At 44.1% G+C, this 20,270-nt stretch overlaps 1 protein-coding gene across 2 annotated transcripts in view; it reads right to left on the bottom strand.

The window, feature by feature from the left end:
• ITGA3 (integrin subunit alpha 3) overlaps nucleotides 1–20,270 on the bottom strand; it is a 180,530-nt gene that overhangs the window by 17,318 nt on the left and 142,942 nt on the right. For both annotated transcript variants that reach the window (XM_068263981.1, XM_068263982.1), the window contains exons 17-22: nucleotides 17,929–18,008; nucleotides 13,033–13,110; nucleotides 10,009–10,111; nucleotides 9,750–9,926; nucleotides 5,981–6,073; nucleotides 2,354–2,464 (exon numbers count right to left, since the gene is read on the bottom strand). In XM_068263981.1, the coding sequence (XP_068120082.1) occupies nucleotides 2,354–2,464; nucleotides 5,981–6,073; nucleotides 9,750–9,926; nucleotides 10,009–10,111; nucleotides 13,033–13,110; nucleotides 17,929–18,008 (642 nt within the window). The remainder of the gene's footprint in view (nucleotides 1–2,353; nucleotides 2,465–5,980; nucleotides 6,074–9,749; nucleotides 9,927–10,008; nucleotides 10,112–13,032; nucleotides 13,111–17,928; nucleotides 18,009–20,270) is intronic.

Below are 20,270 nucleotides of genomic sequence, written 5' to 3'. Positions count from 1 at the left end.
AGTGGTTAAAATTGTGGCAAAAGACGCGAACACAAAACATGAACAAACGAGTGGGCAATTGACTATAATGGCCAGTGCTGAAGTGCCGCAAAATGCACTCAATATGTGAGCTCCCTGCGTTAGAAAATTCAGTTATCCTTGATAAATACATGTTGTGAGAACGTTCTGCCACCTTGGAGATGGTTGTTGGTCGATAAAATGGTGTTAATTCTGGATTTGCGCTAATTTAAAGCAGATTGTATGCTGCTTGGAATTGGGATTTTATTGGCCCGATCTCAAGCTGCATGCAATTTGCATGCAAGCTGGAAAGATTAGCTCTTTCTGCAGACTTAAGTTCACACACATCAGCTAAGCCTAACCTCCCCCTCTGCCATGCCTAACACTCACCACCAGTAAATTCCTTTGTGGCAAAAACCCTCCAAGGACCTCGCAGTCACGCCTTCCCTAATCCCAGCTAAAACCTCCATTTAAATATTGCTTTACCCTCACCACACGTGTTCAACTTCAGTCCTCCAGGGCCATATCAGTGCCTGTGTATACGATGGGCAGGGAAACCTGTTCTGCTTGATGATGCACACCTTTCCTGAATCAGTTCCATCTAATAATTTGCCCTGTGCCCTAAATGTGTGAGGACCCCGGCCCTTGAGGACTGGAGTTGGACATCCCTGCCTTAACCCATCTTCCCTTCCGACTGAGAAAGCGAACAATACTGTCCTTCAGATTGGAAACCAGCATTGATCTGATCTTCTTTCCTTTGTCGAGCCTTGTCGACAGGGACGGATCTAGACCAAGTTGCTCCTGGGGCAAGGTCAGGTTTTGGCGCCTAAAGGTCAGGTTTTGGCGCCTAAACTGCCATTCATTTTGCCGCCTTTTTAAAATTTCAACAAACTGCGCCTGGGGCAAGAGACCCGCCTGCCCCCCCTAGATCCGTCCCTGCTTGTCGAGCCAGGGAGGAATGCACTGCCTCTGCTGTGATAGGGAGAAGTTATGCACACCTCCCCCACGCCCCCTGCAGGCTCTGTGTGTGTGCTGTGTGTATGAGTCACAGCCAGCGTGTCTGTGACCTTGTGAACAGCTGTGAGTGCAGAAAGATCAGCCCACACAAGCAGCCAAGGCAACAAGTGGGAGTAACATTCCAGCAGTCAAGTCACGTTTGAGAGGAGCCTCTGCAAACAGGCACCTGCTCTGATGATGCATTTTCTGTTTGGCGGCCATCTTCATGGTTTACAAAAACAATGAATAAAACAGTGATTTTATCACCAAGAAAGCAGCAGGAGCAGCGAAAATGTCACAGAGGGGGCTAGGAGAAGACAGGAAACAGGCTGGTACTTTTATTTATGTAAGATTTTCACAGTACAGATTCTCTTTAATGCATAAAGACGCACTGCAATAGTAAGTCTATGGAGCGTTCACAGTGCATGTATTGTGTTAGGATTCTGCATGTAGTGTGTTGCTGCAAAACGTGTGCTCTAACAGAGGCAGTAAAGCATACATTTCATTGACTGTAAGCTTCACTATATGCCACCTAAAATTTGCATAACATGCAGTGCAACTTTTTTGTTCCGTTGTGTTCCTGTTATACAGGGAGGGCAACGCAATGTCCAACTGTAAACCTAGGCGGGGATGTCCCCGAGACAGCTGCATAGTAAAGATCTAATGCAGCGCCTCTCCTCTCGTGGGCAGTTGATGTGCCTCGGTCAGGTCTGGTAGCACCCCAGAACAAACTTGCGTAGAAAGGTATCAGACCGTCACCATCTGTCGTATTAATGCTCTTTTATTGATTAAAGTTGCAATACAGCCATAATTGCAACAATAATCAGGAGGATTACGTAGGGGTACTTTCCCATGTCTGAATTTCGTTCACTGCAACTCCGTAATCAGGGGAGAGGATATAATTCACCCTACCGAAGTACTACGTTTCAGATTAAGGGATGTCACACATGTATGTAGTGTGGTGCTGAAGTGTCTATAGCCGCTGTGACTAGCAGATTTACACTTGGAGAGAAGTGGCCTCATAAGGGAGTCCAATGGGATACCAGTAGCATAGTTCCCAATCAGGTCTGACTTGGTACCGTAGTGATTGGTTGAGAGGTATTTACCCACGCTATTGGCTAGATCCTTCACATGTGTACTATATAAAGCATTGTTGTGAGTGGATATGATGCAGTTGACATTCAGCATAGCTTGAGAAAGAAGCTGGAGTTTCGAAACGTCGCAATTATGGCTGTATTGCAACTTTAATCAATAAAAGAGCATTAATACGACAGATGGTGCCGGCCTGATACCTTTCTACCTGAGACAGTTACAGTGACAGTGATTTGGTGAAGGATCATGCTCTAAACCTCAGACCTACCTCTAAGAATGTACCATTCCATACTCTCCCCCTCACTGTGATATCTGCAGTCTTCTTCATGTTATCCAGGGGACACTCGAAGCGCACACAGTTCGCTCCCGCTCCACATTTCTGTAAACACAGCACATGCAATTTATAGTTAACAAAAAAAAACAACCAAAACACAGGGGACCTCATCTTTTTGGGAACCAGAGGTAATACAGGACCTTTGGCATATCAACAGTGGTCAGATGTCCACAGCACAGCATATTGTTGAGATCATTTTTTTACAGAAATGTACAAATCATGCAAAAATCTTTTTTTTTCAGAGACACAGAGGGCCCCCTTTATCAAAGCAAACAAAACAACATCTTTGCCTCTATAAAGAGGACCCGCTGGATCTAGTCTGCAGTAATGCTCGCAATCAGCTAATTACGATTACTCAAATTTTCCTGTACATTTTCGCAATTTACCGTATTTTTTGGACTATAAGACGCTCCGGACCATAAGACGCACCTAGGTTTAGAGGACAAAAAACAGAAAAAAAAAGGATATATACTAAACTTGGTGCATTCATGGTGCAGGGGCGTCTTATAAAGCTCCCAGTTACAGCGATGGCTGCGTGCACATACTATATATGCTGTCTGGATAATGTGGGAGCTGCTGCAATCAGGAGGATGCCAAGGATCTACAATTATTGTAGCGAAATGGGTGGCAGGGTCTGTCAAGTAATGGATATGGTCCTGTAAGTGGAATGCTGCAGTGTTGCATGATAAGCTGTCACTAAACCAGGCAGCACATCCAACCACCAGAACACAGTGTGGATGTCCAGCACCTCATAATATGTACATATAGAGAAATGGCTTGGAAGTGTGAGCAATACAGTGTGTGTGTGTGTGTATATGTATGTAGTGTGTGTGTGTGTGTGTGTGTGTGTGTGTGTGTGTGTGTGTGTGTGTGTGTGTGTGTGTGTGTACAGTGTGTGTGTGTGTGTGTGTGTACAGTGTGTGTGTGTGTGTGTGTGTACAGTGTGTGTGTGTGTGTGTGTGTGTGTGTGTGTGTGTGTGTGTGTGTATAGTGTGTGTGTGTGTGTGTGTGTGTGGTGTGTGTGTGTGTGGTGTGTGGTGTGTGTGTGTACAGTGTGTGTGTGTGTGTGTGTGTGTACAGTGTGTGTGTGTGTGTGTGTGTGTGTGTACAGTGTGTGTGTGTGTGTGTGTGTGTGTACAGTGTGTGTGTGTGTGTGTGTACAGTGTGTGTGTGTGTGTGTACAGTGTGTGTGTACGTGTGTGTGTGTGTGTGTGTGTGTGTGTGTGTGTGTGTACAGTGTGTGTGTGTGTGTGTGTGGTGTGTGTGGTGTGTGTGGTGTGTGTGTGTGTGTGTGTGTGTGTGTGTGTGGTGTGTGTGTACAGTGTGTGTGTGTGTGTGTGTGTGTGTGTGTGTGTGTGTGTGTGTGTGTGTGTGTGTGTACAGTGTGTACAGTGTGTGTGTGTGTGTGTGTGTGTGTGGTGTGTGTGTACAGTGTGTGTGTGTGTGTGTGTGTGTGTGTGTGTGTGTGTGTGTGTGTGTGTGTGTGTGTGTGTGTGTACAGTGTGTACAGTGTGTGTGTGTGTGTGGTGTGTGTGGTGTGTGTGGTGTGTGTGGTGTGTGTGTGTGTGTGTGTGTGTGTGGTGTGTGTGTACAGTGTGTGTGTGTGTGTGTGTGTGTGTGTGTGTGTGTGTGTGTGTGTGTGTGTGTGTGTGTGTGTGTGTATATGTATGTAGTGTGTGTGTGTACAGTGTGTACAGTGTGTACAGTGTGTGTGTGTGTGTATATATATATATATATATATATATGTGTAAAATAAGATCACATAGGAATGAGGTAGTATTTATATGGTACACATATCAGTAATGCTACTGTTTGATGCCTATTGTGCCATTTTGTGCTTTGTGCTGTTATTTCTCATACCATTCAGTGTGTGCTGTGTTATTATTTTTCCTACCATTGCTTATTCCAAGTGTGCTGACTGTGGTCATCTTCAGTTAAAGCATTGAACTCAGATAACCGCGAGTGAGTAATCTGACTCCCTGCACAGCTGGACATCGTCTCTCTCTGCTATCTGTTGTCCAGCGCTGCAATCCTATTCTTTCCCCGTGTCTCTCAGCCCCAATCCTATGGCATGTAGGTGAGCTCATGACATGCAGGAAGTAGACAAGGCTGAGAGACACGGGGAAAGAATAGGATCGCAGCCTTCTGACTATAAGAAGCACTAACTCCACCCCCCCACACACACTTTTGGGGGAGAAAGTGCGTCTTATAGTCCGGAAAATACGGTAGTTTATACGTAATTACTATTTGTACATTCAATTGATTTCGTATAGTCATTCGTAATTTCGCATACAAATTTGCCTAATTTTTGCGCCGACTGTGCATGCTATTGACACCAAAATTGCTACATATGTGAAGAAGAAAAGTGGGTACAAGACAAAAAAATAATTTTCCAAAAACACCTTGTAGTTTTTGAGAAAATCGATTTTAAAAATGCAAAGAAAAAATGTTTTTAAACTCAGAAAAATGACAATTTAAAAAACATTTTTCTTTGCATTTTTAAAATCGATTTTCTCAAAAACTACAAGGTCTTTTTAAAAAAATTCTTTCTTTTTTGAGTTGAACCCAATATTCTCCTTAACATATGTAGCAATGTTGGTAGCAACAGCACGTATGTGGGTTTTGCTATTAACCACTAAATTCGGCACAAAAATTATCCGAACTTTCACGAAAATTACATGAAAAATTAAGCAAAATTATGAAACATTACTATTACATACGAAATTAATTACGATTTTCCCTGAAATTTCGCATTATGATTACGATGCGTAGTTGCAAATTTCGATGTGGAATTTCGCATATGTGAAATTTTGGCCCACCACTGGTAGTCTGATTTGTTATTTTATGGAACAAAGGACAGTGAATTGCAAAAGTATTCGGCCCCCTTTCTGATCAGCGTTTGGCCTGTGAGTTTAGGTGGACAGCCTTGTCTTGGTGGTGTACAGTTGTGCCATACTCCTTCCATTTCTGAATGATCGCTTGTACAGTGCTCCGTGGGATGTTCAAGGCTTTGGAAATCTTCTTGTAGCCTAAGCCTGCTTTACATTTCTCAATAACTTTATCCCTGACCTGTCTTGTGTGTTCTTTGGACTTCACGGCGTCGTTGCTCCCAATATTCTCTTAGACCACCTCTGAGGCCGCCACAGAGCAGCTGTATTTGTACTGACATTAGATTACACACAGGTTCACTCTATTTAGTCATTAGCACTCATTAGGCAATGTCTATGGGCAACTGACTGCACTCAGACCAAAGGGGCTGAATAATTACGCACCCCCCACTTTGCAGTTATTGATTTGTAAAAAATGTTTGGAATGATGTATGATTTTTGTTCCACTTCTCACGTGTACACCACTTTGTATTGGTCTATCATGTGGAATTCCAATAAAATTGATGCATGTTTGTGGCAGTAATGTGACAAAATGTGGAAAACTTCAAGGGGGCCGAATACTTTTGCAAACCACTGTATTCTGGCTCCATATGGCTACTGTTAATTAACAAGGGGATCGGTATGTGAATTGGTAGTTTCATTTTGAAGCAGTACGTTCAGAACAATCACCCACCAGTTGAGTGTTTGGCTTCTCTCGTTTAGTAGCTGCCAGAGTCTGGACATCTATCAGGTCTGAAAGATCTCTGCGTCTCCTTCCGTCCGACAGCTGAAAGGCAAAACATAAACCGATGTGTAGGAATAGCAAGAGGTTTAAAAGTAGGACTACAATTTCTCTGTCAATGTGACAACTAAAATACTATTTCTAACCGATCACACTGCACATCGGCCCGGTTCACATTTGCGGTTTTTTTTTCCAGATCGGAACCGGAACGTATACTCTACAAACGGACCGGATGTGAAAGGATCCAATGGTAACCTATGGATCCATTCACATGCGTCTGTTGCTACGGATACGTTCCGGTCTCTGGATCTGAAAAATGCTGCAGGCCCTAATTTTCCGGACTGTTCTGCCCAGCGGAACGGATCCGGACAAAAAATACTGCAGCATTGGGTGCAATGGGTAACGGAACGTTTCTTCACACTAGTGAAGAAACGGACCGTTCCACGGGGGATGGGGGCAGGGGCCGATGCAAATCTAGCGACGGGAGGGTGAGGGAGGGTGCAGCAGCCGGGCGGGTGGGCTAGGGAGGGTTTATACATACCTAATCTTCTGTAGCAGCCGGCGGTAGAGGCTTCCGTCTACTTCCGCGTCATGTGACTAGTCACAGCGGAAGAAGAGGAAGCCTCTACTGCCGGCTGCTACTGAAGATTAGGTATGTATTTGCTGAGAGAAATGGATCTGATCAATCATTGATCATATCCATTTTTACTATGTGAACCGGGCCGCGGACTGAGCCATCCAGATCCGGTGAAGTGGAGACCGGATCCACTCACCGGATCCTTTTTGGCAAAATCGCAGATGTGAACCTAATTCTTGTGGCTAAAGATGGACTTATTGTTTTGTTTGACAAACAGTCTGGAACCTGCCTGAGGGAGGGGCTCTGTGAGGCCACGCCTGCTTGCAATGCAGGGAGTGTCTGGGAGGGTGGGGCAATATCTGCTGCCCTGGACACACCTACAGATATTGTGGCTGCAAAGGAATCCATGCTTGCAAAAAATTAACACCAATTATCCTTAAAGGGGCACTATGGCAAAAAACTGTAAAATTTAAAATATGTGCAAACAAACAAATAAGAAGTACTTTCTTTCCAGAGTAAAACGAGCCATAAATTACTTTTCTCCTATGTTGCTGTCACTTACAGTAGGTAGTAGAAATCTGACATTACCGACAGGTTTTGGACTAGTCCATCTCTTCATAGGGGATTCTCAGCAAGGCTTTTATTCTTTATAAAGATATTCCCTAAAAAGCATTTAAACAATGATGCTGGCCAGCTTCCCTCCTCGCTACACAGTTTTTTTGGCAGTTGGACAGAGCAACTGCCATTCACTTAGTGCTTTTGAAAATAAATAAATCCATGAGAATCCCCTATGAAGAGATGGACTAGTCCAAAATCTGTGGGTAATGTCAGCTTTCTACTACCTACTGTAAGTGACAGCAACATAGGAGAAAAGTAATGTATGGCTCATTTTACTCAGGAAAAAAACGTACTTCTTATTTGTATATGTTTGCACATATTTTACAATTGTTCGCCATAGTGCCCCTTTAACTCGGTTGAATTACACCAAATTATTGGCAATGAATTCACTCTTTGTTACGTTGCGTCACAACGGACAAAATCATAACATTACAGCGCAAACACAAGGATTATCCTATGGAGCTATCAAACTGATTGCGTTGCAGTGGGTTCTGTAGGGCAATGCAGTGGATGCAGTGCGTTTGCAGAATAATGTGCGCATTTACAGTGGCAGTGAGGCTTACTTTCATGCTACTCTATGGTCACACCCCACAGTTAACATGCGGTGCAACTTTTCCAAGCCATTGCGGGCGCGAGTGAAGAATAATGGCACTGCAATGTTCTCCATGTAGTATGAAAGGAGCCTAAACCAATCAGCATGTATTTTCAGAGTCAGGATGGCTACGGATGGTTTTGTCATCATATTTCCCACAAATCAGGTGTTCCTTGTCACTCATCAAAAATAAGGGGACTAACAGGGCTACAGGCGCCTGATGACTGAAAGGCGGCCCACTCCCCTCTCTGAGTGCCTCTCTCTCTCCTTTCCTATGCAGAGTACTGATGAGAGTGTAAATGAAGGTTGCTTGCTGAAAGCATTCCACTAACAAGATTTCCCTTAAAGTGGATCCGAGATGAAAAAGTAAACTATAACAAGTAACTTGTCTATATATCTAAAGTTTAGATAGTTTATACAGCATATCTAGCTGCAAACAGCTTCAATAGAACATGATTATTTATTCCTGTGATACAATGAGGGCAGCTATGTTCTGTTTGTCTCATTACACAGGCGAGCTGATAGCATCTCAGCCCTCAGCCTCCCCTCCTCTGCCTCTGAAATCTATGGCTAGTAACCTCTTCCTCCTCCTCCTGCCCAGACTGAGCTCCCATAAGCCCTTGCTACAGTGCCAAGGCACAAAAGGAGCTGTGGGCGAGGCTTGTTTAGTTTATAGGGAATTAGAGTATTAAAACAAAACAAATAAAAGTATTTGGCTTGAGGAATGCCCTATAAACTATATGAAAGGAACACAATTATGCAATGAGTAAAAGTTTATCTCGGATCCACTTTAAGTTAGAGGCATCTCTAGCTACTTAATACTGAGGTTTCTCTAGCTACCTAATACTTGGGGGAACTTCTAGCTACTTAATATTGAGTGTATTTCACGCTACCTAATGCTAAGGGGCACCTGTAGATACCTATGACAGGCAAGGGAAATAAGGGAGAAGTGACAGCTGGGCCGGGCAGCACACTTGGGGTGCAGCTCAGCGGGTGTTTGTAGGTTTATGGAGAGTGAAGTCTGAGGTGCCAGGACATCTGTGCCTATAGGCTCCTGTGATGTAAATCCTGGCCTGCATGCATGGACGGCGGAGTCTAGGGTGCCAGGACATCTGTGCCTATAGGCTCCTGTGATGTAAATCCTGGCCTGCATGCATGGAGGGTGGAGTCTAGGGTGCCAGGACATCTGTACCTATAGGCTCCTGTGATGTAAATCCTGGCCTGCATGCATGGAGGGCGGAGTCTAGGGTGCCAGGACATCTGTGCCTATAGGCTCCTGTGATGTAAATCCTGGCCTGCATGCATGGAGGGCGGAGTCTAGGGTGCCAGGACATCTGTGCCTATAGGCTCCTGTGATGTAAATCCTGGCCTGCATGCATGGAGGGTGGAGTCTAGGGTGCCAGGACATCTGTGCCTATAGGCTCCTGTGATGTAAATCCAGGCCTGCATGCATGGAGGGCGGAGTCTAGGGTGCCAGGAGATCTGTGCCTATAGGCTCCTGTGATGTAAATCCAGGCCTGCATGCATGGAGGGCGGAGTCTAGGGTGCCAGGACATCTGTGCCTATAGGCTCCTGTGATGTAAATCCGGGCCTGCAGAGGAGTAACTATAATTTATGGGTCCCTTCCCAGCAAAACGTTGATAGGGCCCCCCAATGTTTACACACTTTCCCTTGCCAACCCCTTGCAACCCTCACGGCCTGACTGCCCATCTCACAAGGGTCATAAAACAAGTGTGGTCATCATGATTTTCACACCCATAACAGTTGTAGCCACAAAACCACCTGATCTGACATATAGTCCCCTGTATCAGAGGAAGGGTAGTGGTAGTTGGGGTTACCCTACAGCTCTGGCCCCCGCTGTAGTCACAGGGAGTGCTCCCATCTAGTTACGCCCCTAGTGACTAATGTGTCAAAGGAACAAAAATAAAACTTACTGTGAGGTTCAAAGGATTAATCACATGGCCGGGAGGGTGACAGTGTGTGACGTTTCCTGTATTGACCGTGACCTCTGTAGGATAGAGAAGCCATTTCCCATTGGTCACTTCATGTGGCCAGTCCACAGCCAGGATCAGAGAGCCCACGTTCTCCAGCGGGTCTCCATAGTTTTCCACCTGAAGAAAGACACAAAAACTCATCCTTCTAATCCTCACATAAATCTCATTCTTATTACTGGACTCGACTTTCAGCTCTTACCACAAATGTGAAGGCCACAGGACTTCCGACATCATGAGCTGCCTTCATAGCGGACTCTCCCACCACTTTACCGCTGAAGTAGGTCTGCATGTGAATCGGCTTCCTGGAGATACAAGCACAGATTAGTTAGAAAACGTGTCCTCTGTGGAAAGCAAAATCCTACTAGTAATCGTATATAGCTAAGTTACAAACTCCTTGAATCCAGCTACCGGCATTTAGTGGCAGTTTGTTTAGCCTGAGGAAGTGGGCGCGTTCCCACGAAAAGCGTTGCCTGTGCTAATAAATATCCATTCCTATATGGGTGTGTCATCCTTGAGGTAAGCCACCTCATTTATTTATATTTTAGTGGCTTTTAATGTATTTTATTCACCTTGGGCGCCTCTTTACCCCCCCCCCCCCACCACCACCACCACCACCACCTTTTTCTGCCTCCAATACATCAGCACCAAAACAGATGATGGGCCACACGTTTCTGACACTCATGAAGAATTCCATGGTGCCAAGTATGGGGAGTGTGCAGATTCAGGAGACATTAAATGACACAGGGCCTAACTGACCCAATTGGCTGGAGACCACTGGAGAATATAGAGCGATACTCCAACTTGAGTGAACACATCAAAGTAGTCCGTCTCCTCTTTGTGTCCCTATATTAGTACAGATTCTCTGTGCCGTACTGCTGGCAGTGTAAGGTTTGCAGTAGACCCCTAGGCACATGTTCACCTTTTCCAGACTTGAAGTGTAGTGGCTGGAAAGTGTACTGGTTAAGGGCACCGCCTTTGACATGGGAGACCAGGGTTCAAATCCTGGCTAGGTCAAGTACCTATTCAGTAAGGAGTTCAAGGCAAGACTCCCTAACACTGCAGGGTGGCCTCTTGAGCACGTCCCAGTGGTTGCAGCTCTTGAGCGCTTTGAGTCCGACAGGAGAAAAGCGCTATACAAATGTTTGGATTATTATTATTATTATTATACGTTTATTCAGGATGCACACCAGGATGTCCAGTGTCGGACTGGGAGCTGGAAAATCCACTTGCTGACCAAGCAGAAGTAATCAGGTGTTGCTGCTCACAGTGAAGACTTGCTGCAGGTTTCTATTGGGATTGATAACACAGGGTTACTGCTGCTTGGCCTGCAGGAGGATTTCCTCAGTTTTTCCAGCTCCCAGTCTGGCACTGAGGATGTCATTACATGATGCCCCTGTAAACTAGAACTTGTAGTAAAGTAAACTGAACTTCCGGAGGTTCCGGAGGAGCGATCAGAGTTGTGCTGTGTATAGTTGGTGCAGCTCTCAATTTCCGTGCAGGATGGCTAGGATATATGGAGACAAAGTGGGAGAAAGCGCACTCAGTGTGTGGATTATGAAAAGTGCTGGAAGGTGGAAGACAGCTTGCACACAGACAAAGCCTGCGAGCTGGTACACCCATATGGGCTAACCAGCACTACACTGAGGTGAGATCATTCTACGGCCGGCTGGCCACTTTTCATAATCTACACACTGAGTGCGCTTTCTCCCCCTTTGTCTCCATATATGTAAACTAGAACTGGCATAAGTACAGCCTACGAGAGAAGCTGTCCAAATCCAAAAAAGCTTTACTGGCAGGACCAAATGCATTGCCAAAGCAAAACAAAGCATTAACATGGGGTGGGGGTTGTGGGAATCTCCGAACCCGATCGTATCCACTCTACTACGCATGCACAAAGGACTCGCACCTGCGCAGCAGAGCGGATACGATCAGGTGCAGCTATTTCCGCCTTACCTGAACGGAGAGCCGCTAGTACACCTGTGCAGGATCGTGGTAGGTAAATATTTAGCTCACCGCTGTTCAGGGGGACACAGCGCTGGATTGCCGGGACACCGGAGGACGGGGGAAGCCTCAGTAGGATGCATAGGCCTCCTCCTCCCGAGGCAAGTACCAGAGGGTTGTTTTTTCAGTACAGAATTTCTTTAAGAGACTTTATCTCCCCTGCGCCTTCAGATTACCTATGTGTATATCTACTACTGTGTACTCATAGTACTGCTTTATCTATCTATGATTTATATTCTGAACGGAATGTTTGTTACTGAGAGTTCTATGCACAAAGCGAGAAAAGCCATTATTTCCCACAATGCAATGAGTTTCACTGACAGGAAACTGTCAGGACCTTGGTCATGACATCACACTGTGGGAAGGGTTCCACCACATTATCAGCCAAACACCCCCCCTGATGATCTAGTTGAGAAAAGGTAATGATTATCATGGGAAAGGGGGTATCAGCTACTGATTGTAATGAATTCCAATCCTTGATTGAAGTTCCTCTTTAAGGGAAAACCGTATACAAAAGTTATTTAAGCTGGCCATACACTGGCCCGATTTGCGCCCGTTTCGACAGCAGATTCGATCACTGGGATCGAATCTGCTGCCAATCGTTCACGCTACACGCCGAATTTCGATCCATTCCATCCGATCCCGTCGATCGCGCCGTGCGGAAAATAACTGTCGATCGCCCGTGGGTAAAGAGCGCATCGCTAGCGGCGTTCGAGTGCCCGACGACCGACGCAATAGAGCCGCATACATTACCTGCTCCGCCGGCGCGACTCCCGGGTCTCCGCTCTTCTTCTCCGTCTCCGCTCTGGTCTCCGGCATGCTTCCCTTCTTCCTGTCCCGGCAGGAAGTTTAAACAGTAGAGGGCGCTCTACTGTTTAAACTTCCCCCAGACAGGAAGAAGTAAAGCATGCTGGACCTGGAGACCAGAGTGGAGACGGAGAAGAAGAGCGGAGACCCGGGAGTAGTGCCGGCGGAGCAGGTAATGTATGCGGGATGGGGGGGAAGGCAGCGGCACCACCACAGATTGTGATCGGTTTCAGGCTGAAATTGATTCACAATCTGTTTGCAGTAAAGGTAGCCATACGATCCCTCTCTGATCAGATTCCATCAGATAGGGATCTGTCTGTTGGTCGAATCTGATGGCAAATCGACCAGTGTATGGCTACCTTACAGTAACTCCTATAACTAGGCATATGCCAGTGAAGTACTGTAGACAACGTACACAGATAATGATGTTTGCAGCGTGTAATCTACCAAGAAGTCGGCAAACTGTTCTTCCAGATCGGCCTGTTTGCTTAGCCTGGAAAACAAATGAGAAGTTGTGTTATAGTTACACAAACATACACTGTATGCTATAGCTTATAAATATAATGCAGTATCTGGTGTGTTCAGTAATCACAGATGCAGAATAACTGAAACTAGGTATATTTACAAGCTTCAGCTGCTGCCTACATGAAGCAGTACTTTTCTCTGTGTCTCCAGCATGCACCAACAGGAACCAACAACACACAACAGTACAGATAATCTATCAACAATGCAAGTAGTGCAGTGCCATCTACAGGTCAGAGGTATCAGCACCACAGTATTACAGGCAACACTTATATTAAAATGGACCTCAACTCTTGCACAGGACTGAAGAAATACAAGAAATGCACTCTGTATGTACTGAGAGAGTTTAGCCTGTTTAATTCCCCCTCATTTGTGCCTAAACGCAATTGTAATCCGATCTCCCCTCTGTGTCACATGACTGCCTATGGCAGAGATGGTGGATAAGGCCGTTTGAAAGCACAGGTGGTTAACAATATGTCGGCTTCCATGAATCAGGAAGTAGAAACACTGCAGAATTATTTTAGGATTTGTAGCAGGTGTAACAAAGAAATGTTTTTCTTTAAAGGTTATGATGCTGTTGTGTATCTTTTAGAGCAGAGAGGAACTTCTGGGTTTAGGTCCGCTTTAACTGAAGATAGGATTCAGATGGGTTAAAACCAAGCAGGATTTGATTCCTGTCTGGGTCCTTATTAGGAAGATTTCTCCTGATTTCCTGTCTCAGTAATCATTACCACAACTCGCAGGAAGTTAAAAAAAATCCCCATTTGGACACAGACAGAAAAGAAAACTCCCCCCCCCCCCCCTCCCTTAGTACAGTGGAAAAGAGGTTAAGTCGTCTATCCCGTTTAAAGGATACCCCAACTGACATGTGACATGATGAGATAGACAACATCAGGGCTGTGGAGTCGGTCCAAAAATCCACCGACTCCGACTCCTCAGTTTAGGAATCCTCCGACTCCGACTCCTCTAATTTGCATATTACAATTTTGTTGATTAAAAGTATGTAACATGAAATTCGTCTCTTAACTGCCAACGCTCAGGAATTTTACAAGACAACTGAAGTGAGAAGGATATGGAGACTGCCATATTTATTCCCTTTAGACTAAAACTAGTCCTTGGTAAGAGTACTTGTAAAAGGTACAAACCGGAACAAAGAACATCTATCAGGCCCTAGGCAATGTAAGTGTGGGTACATGTAAGAATGATGTGCAGGTACTCTGCAGGGGAATGAGGAGATTGTAAACAGACAACACCTCTGTGTTCAATGTGCACAGCATTCTCAGTGGATTCCCTGCAGCTCTGTGGGGAGTGCATATGTAGAGTATAGTACTACTGTGTAACAAAGTAAACCTGAGACAGATTGAATTAAAGTTTTATACATACCTGGGGATTCCTCCAGCCGCCTTCAGGCTAATCAGTCCCTCGCTGTCCTCTGCCACCTGGATCTTCTGCTATGAGTCCAGGTACTTGAGCCAGTCGGGCGTAGTGCGCATGCACACACTCCGCCGCCAGGAGCATACTACACCTGTGCAGCACTATTGCGCAGGTGCAGAATGTTCCTGGCTGTGGGAGCGGCATGCGGCCGGACAGCGCTGACTGGCTGAATTACCAGGACTCATAGCAGAAGATCCGGGTGGTGGAGGACAGCAAGGGACTGATTAGCCTGAAGGGGTCTGGAGGAAGCCCCAGGTATGTATAAAACTTTCCTTTTCATCCGTCTCAGTTACCCTTTAATTTGTAGTCACCAAACCAAATTTTAACAACATATCAAATTATTTGATTTCATGAGCAGAGAGCGCATACATTTGTATAAATCAGCATCAATGCAGAATTATTTCCATCTCGTTGACCATCTCTATTAGTGACACAGCTACACATCAGGCTTTATTCTTACAGCATAGATGTTATTTAGTATATATAAGAGATTCCTGTGTACACATCATATATACAGTCACAATCAGATATGTATATCTGACCTGAAAAATACAGGGACTGCTTTATTGAAGCAGCACAAGTAACTAATTTTGATTAGTTTATTTCATTTTTGTGGACTAAGCACAGCTATTACTGTATATATACTGTATATATACATTATTTTTAATGACTATTATCTGAGAAATAGAACATTTTATCATATTTTCTATTTTAATTACAGTTACAAATTCATTAGGAGTCGGAGTCGGTGCATTTTTTCCCGACTCCGACTCCAGGCACCCAAAATTGCCCGACTCCGACTCCACGACTCCGACTCCACAGCCCTGATAGACATAGAACAGAAATCAGAGGGAGTGGTGAGATAACTGCCCACTGCTATTTGTTGGCAATACTGGACTGTATATAGCTGCTATGCTTACTCTTTGACAAATAAGAAAACTGCTTGCTATTCCCTGCTTTAAAGCTATCCTGCACTAATATCTGCCTAACATCTGCTTATCATTACAAACTGAACTGAACTCTAAACACGCTGTATGGGATATAACAGCTTGACTGCAAACAGCTTAGGACTACTAAAAAACTGATCAGTCAACCATTATCAATCGTCACAGTGTGCACTACACAGTCTGGTGGTACCACCCTAGATTAAGTCTGTTCATTTCTGGTATGTCTGTGTGTATGAACGTATGATTGGTTCCTAAATCTGAAAGCTGGCCAGTAAAGTGGATTATTTAGCTCCGCAACGTGTTTACTGATTTTATCTGTTCCCTTACCCCCATCATTCCCTATCCCCAACTATTTTAACGTTCTGATAACTTTTGAAATAAAGATTTTGAAACATTTTTGAAAAAATACATATGAGACCATTTAATCATTATTATATATACTGTACAGACTGGTTGTGTATTGAAGTGCAGTGCTGCAAACCTTGCATATAAGCATTCCAAGGGACTGTGAGTCCATGGGAAATAAATGCGGCAGCACGCACAGTCATGCAGATCCATGAGGTTTAGTCACCTCTACTATTAAGACGTGTATGTACAGTGCCTAGCACACAAATAACTATGCAGTGTTCCTTTTTTTCTTTCTCTGCCTGAAAGAGTTAAATATCAGGTATGTAAGTGGCTGACTCAGTCCTGACTCAGACAGGAAGTGACTACAGTGTAACCCTCACTGATAAGAAATTTCCCTTTTTACCTCTTTCTTGCTCTCATTTTCTGCTAGGAAAGTATTTTGTAGTTGGAATTTCTTACCAGTGAGGGTCACACTGTAGTCACTTCCTGGCTGAGTCAGCCACTTACATACCTGATATTTAACTCTTTCAGGCAGAGAAAGAAAAAAAGGAACACAGCATAGTTATTTGTGTGCTAGGCACTGTACATACACATGTCTATCTCATCATGTCACATGTCACTTCGGGTATCCTTTAAACTGCTGTGTTGGTTTGCGTCAAAACAAGTACAAACAGTGAGTATGAATATACAAAAAAACATAAAAAAAATAATTTTGCGGTGCGCTGATTTGCGACAGGGTGATGCCCAGCATGCAGTGCTTTACCAGGTGACATGCGTAAAGTCTATGGACTGTAGGCTGTACTGTACGGATCGCATCACAGCGGTCGGCTGCAATGCAACTTTATATCACTGTTACGTTGCAATACTCCTTTTCAGGATGCGTAACACAACGCATTTGGGGTTGTTTCACTAAACTGTGATAACTCAAATATACACCTTATCGAAGATATCACACCTTATCAAAGTTAACACGCCTTATCAGAGTAGCATAACGAGCCCTACGAACTTATGCCTGCTAATTGGCAATGCCATTCGTCCTGCCCTGAGCCTATGCTACTCTGATAAGGTGTGATATCTCTGATAAGGTGTGATATGTGAGTTATCACGGTTTAGCGAATTAAGCCCTTAGTGTGAAAAGAGCCTTATGCCGAATACACACGGTACGATTTTCCGTGCAATAGATAAAATCCGTCATGTCCGATATTGCTACCGATCGTTTTCGTGCTCGATTTCTCATAGCGGTGAATGGAAAAAAGATAAGAAAAAGGAATGAAGATAAGAGAATTGAGCGCAGAATCGTGTGCGGAATTGTGCGGGAAGTACGATCGGTTTCGCAAAATTGCACAGAAAATCTTACCGTGTGTACCCAGCATTAGAGATTTCCGGAGATAATTTAGTAAATCTGACCCAAATAGTCTTTGGGGCATATTCACCAACCAGCGGTACAATTGCCATGCACAGGTAGCCCGTATCATTTTACCAGTACTTATGCCCCTGACATAGCGCACAGTGTGCAATTACATTGACCCAAGTAACCTAGGTAACACCCTATTGCTAAGGTAACATGAATTATGCTGGTTTGCATAGCACTTGTTACGCTACCAACATGTCCATTACCTAGGCAACACAGGTCACGCTAATGGTGCAACACGCGCTATGTGGCGTAAGTACCAGTAGAATAGTCATGTGCTCCTTGTGTGGTTGGTTGAATATGCACCCTTGTATCTGTCCAGTGTGAGGACTTCTCTCGTGAAGCTGACAGCTTAGCAGTGTGGCAGGCAGAGTCTCCAGGAAGAAGAGTCTATACAAGGAAGGAAGCAGAACTGTCGATAACAACATAAAAACAATGACCGTGACAGAGAGGATGCTGGGTAATCTAATTGCTGCATGTAGAGCAATGCAATTAAACTGTAACATGTTTTGGGTGATGCTTCCTGAACAAAGTCGATGCTCTGGATAAATGCCTCTATGCCATGTTGGTTTAGCACAGATGTTATAATGCTGTACACCATTTCTCATTTATGTGGATTTGCCATATTAGGCCATGTAAAGTGACTTACGTGGATAGCTGCAGTCCAGTAGTTACTTCTCTTGTCTTTAAACCAATTCCAGAGGCTTCAAAGGTGATAACGATCTCAGCCTGACAAATAAACAAAATTATAAGATTACCACATGCGATAAATCGTGAACGAACCCGATGGAAACCCCTGGCCGCTGTCCTTGCATTAAAACACTTTACCCGTCACGCCGTCTGCTGCATGTCCGCTGTACTTCCCAAGTGACTACCGGCGTATAGCGGGACGTCACATATGCGCCCCACATGCTATAACGCTGGCAGTCACGTGGGAAGCCAATGCGGAAATACAGTGGACACTTGGGGGACAGCGCGACAGGTAAAGTACCAATTTATTACATCATCATTACAAAATAATTGCATTGAGTTAGCAATGTGATTATATTACAGTACCAAAAGGCATCAGTGTAGCCTTAAAGGGAACCTGAACCGAGTAAAATTATTTAAAATAAACACATGACGTAGCTGCAAATGAATATTACATACTAACCTCACCATTTTCTTCTAACAATGATTCCTTCCAATTTTGACTAGATCTTGTCAGACTTGTCTCTCAGGAAGCTGAAAGCCTTAAAGGATACCCGAAATGCCATGTGACATGAGTATGTACAGTGCCTAGCACACAAATGACTATGCTGTGTTCATTTTTTTTTCTTTCTCTGCCTGAAAGAGTTAAATATCAGGTATGTAAGTGGCTGACTCAGTCCTGACTCAGACAGGAAGTGACTACAGTGTGACCCTCATTGATAAGAAATTCCCCTTTTTATCTCTTTTTTTGCTCTCAGAAGCCCTTTTCTGTTAGGAAAGTGTCCTATAGTTGGAATTTCTTATCAGTGAGGGTCACACTGTAGTCACTTCCTGTCTGAGTCAGGACTGAGTCAGCCACTTACATACCTGATATTTAACTCTTTCAGGCAGGTAAAGAAAAAAAAGAAACACAGCATAGTTATTTGTGTGCTAGGCACTGTACATACTCATGTCTAACTCACCATGTCACATGCCAGCTCGGGTATCCTTAAAGGATACCACAACTGAAATGTGACATGATGAGATAGACATGTGTATGTACAGTGCCTAGCACACAGATAACTATGCTGTGTTCCTTTTTTTCTTTCTCTGCCTGAAAGAGTTAAATACCAGGTATGTAAGTGGCTGACTCAGTCCTGACTCAGACAGGAAGTGACTACAGTGTGACCCTCACTGATAAGAAATTCCCCTTTTTTATCTCTTTCTTGCTCTCAGAAGCCATTTTCTGCTAGGAAAGTGTTTTATAGTTGGAATTTCTTATCAGTGAGGGTCACACTGTAGTCACTTCCTGTCTGAGTCAGGACTGAGTCAGCCACTTGCATACCTTATATTTAACTCTTTCAGGCAGAAAAATAAAAAAAGAAACACAGCATAGTTATCTGTGTGCTAGGCACTGTACATACACGTGTCTATCTCATTATGTCACATTTCAGTTGGGGTATCCTTTAAAGAGAACCTGAACTGAAAATAAAAAGTCATAATAACCATACACAGGTCATACTTGCCTCCTGTGTAGTCTACTCCTCAATCTCTTTCTCATCTCCTGCATCCTGTTTGTACACTGTGATCAATGGAATTCTCTGTCCTCCATTTTAAAAATGGCCATTACCCCCTAACAGCTTCCTGGTCAGTATACTGTTAATCTGTAATATCACCCACTTGAACCATGGGGAAACATGGACATTACCTTGCACATTCAGTTGTAACTGACAGCTGCTGATATATAACTAACAGCAACTGGTATATTTCAGTTCTGACAAAATATTGTCAGAACTGGAAGGGATCACTGTAAGAAGAAAATGGTGAGCTTCTGGTAGGAACTGACGGTGAGGTTAGTATGTAATATTCATTTGCAGCTACCTCATGTGTTTATTGTAAATAATTTTACTCGCTTCAGATTCCCTTTAAGCCTTATCTACATGGTACAATTTTCTGTCAGATCGATTAATCTATTATGCTTGGTACAGACCGTGCAATTTCCCATCAGATAGAGGAGTTGATGGTCGATTTCCAACAGATCCAATCGGATTTTCTGATCACTTCTATGCATATCAATTGGAAATCAGATTGGACTTGTCGGAAATTATCTATTCCACACATCTCTCTTGCATGGTGTGTACAAGGCTTTAGATAATTTCCAATCGGATTGCGATAGATTTTGCAATAGATTTTGGGTACTTAGAAATGCAAAATCTATTGCATAATTGATCAGAAACAATTTGGTCTTCTACACATGATGCAATTTCTTATCAGATCACTGGTCGACCTGATGGAAAATTGTACCGTGTAGATGAGGCTTTA

Source organism: Hyperolius riggenbachi, chromosome 12, assembly GCF_040937935.1.
Source record: "Hyperolius riggenbachi isolate aHypRig1 chromosome 12, aHypRig1.pri, whole genome shotgun sequence".
NCBI lineage: Eukaryota > Metazoa > Chordata > Amphibia > Anura > Hyperoliidae > Hyperolius > Hyperolius riggenbachi.
The sequence above is the reverse complement of the archived record's forward strand: the minus strand, read 5'-3'. Positions and strand labels throughout refer to the sequence as shown.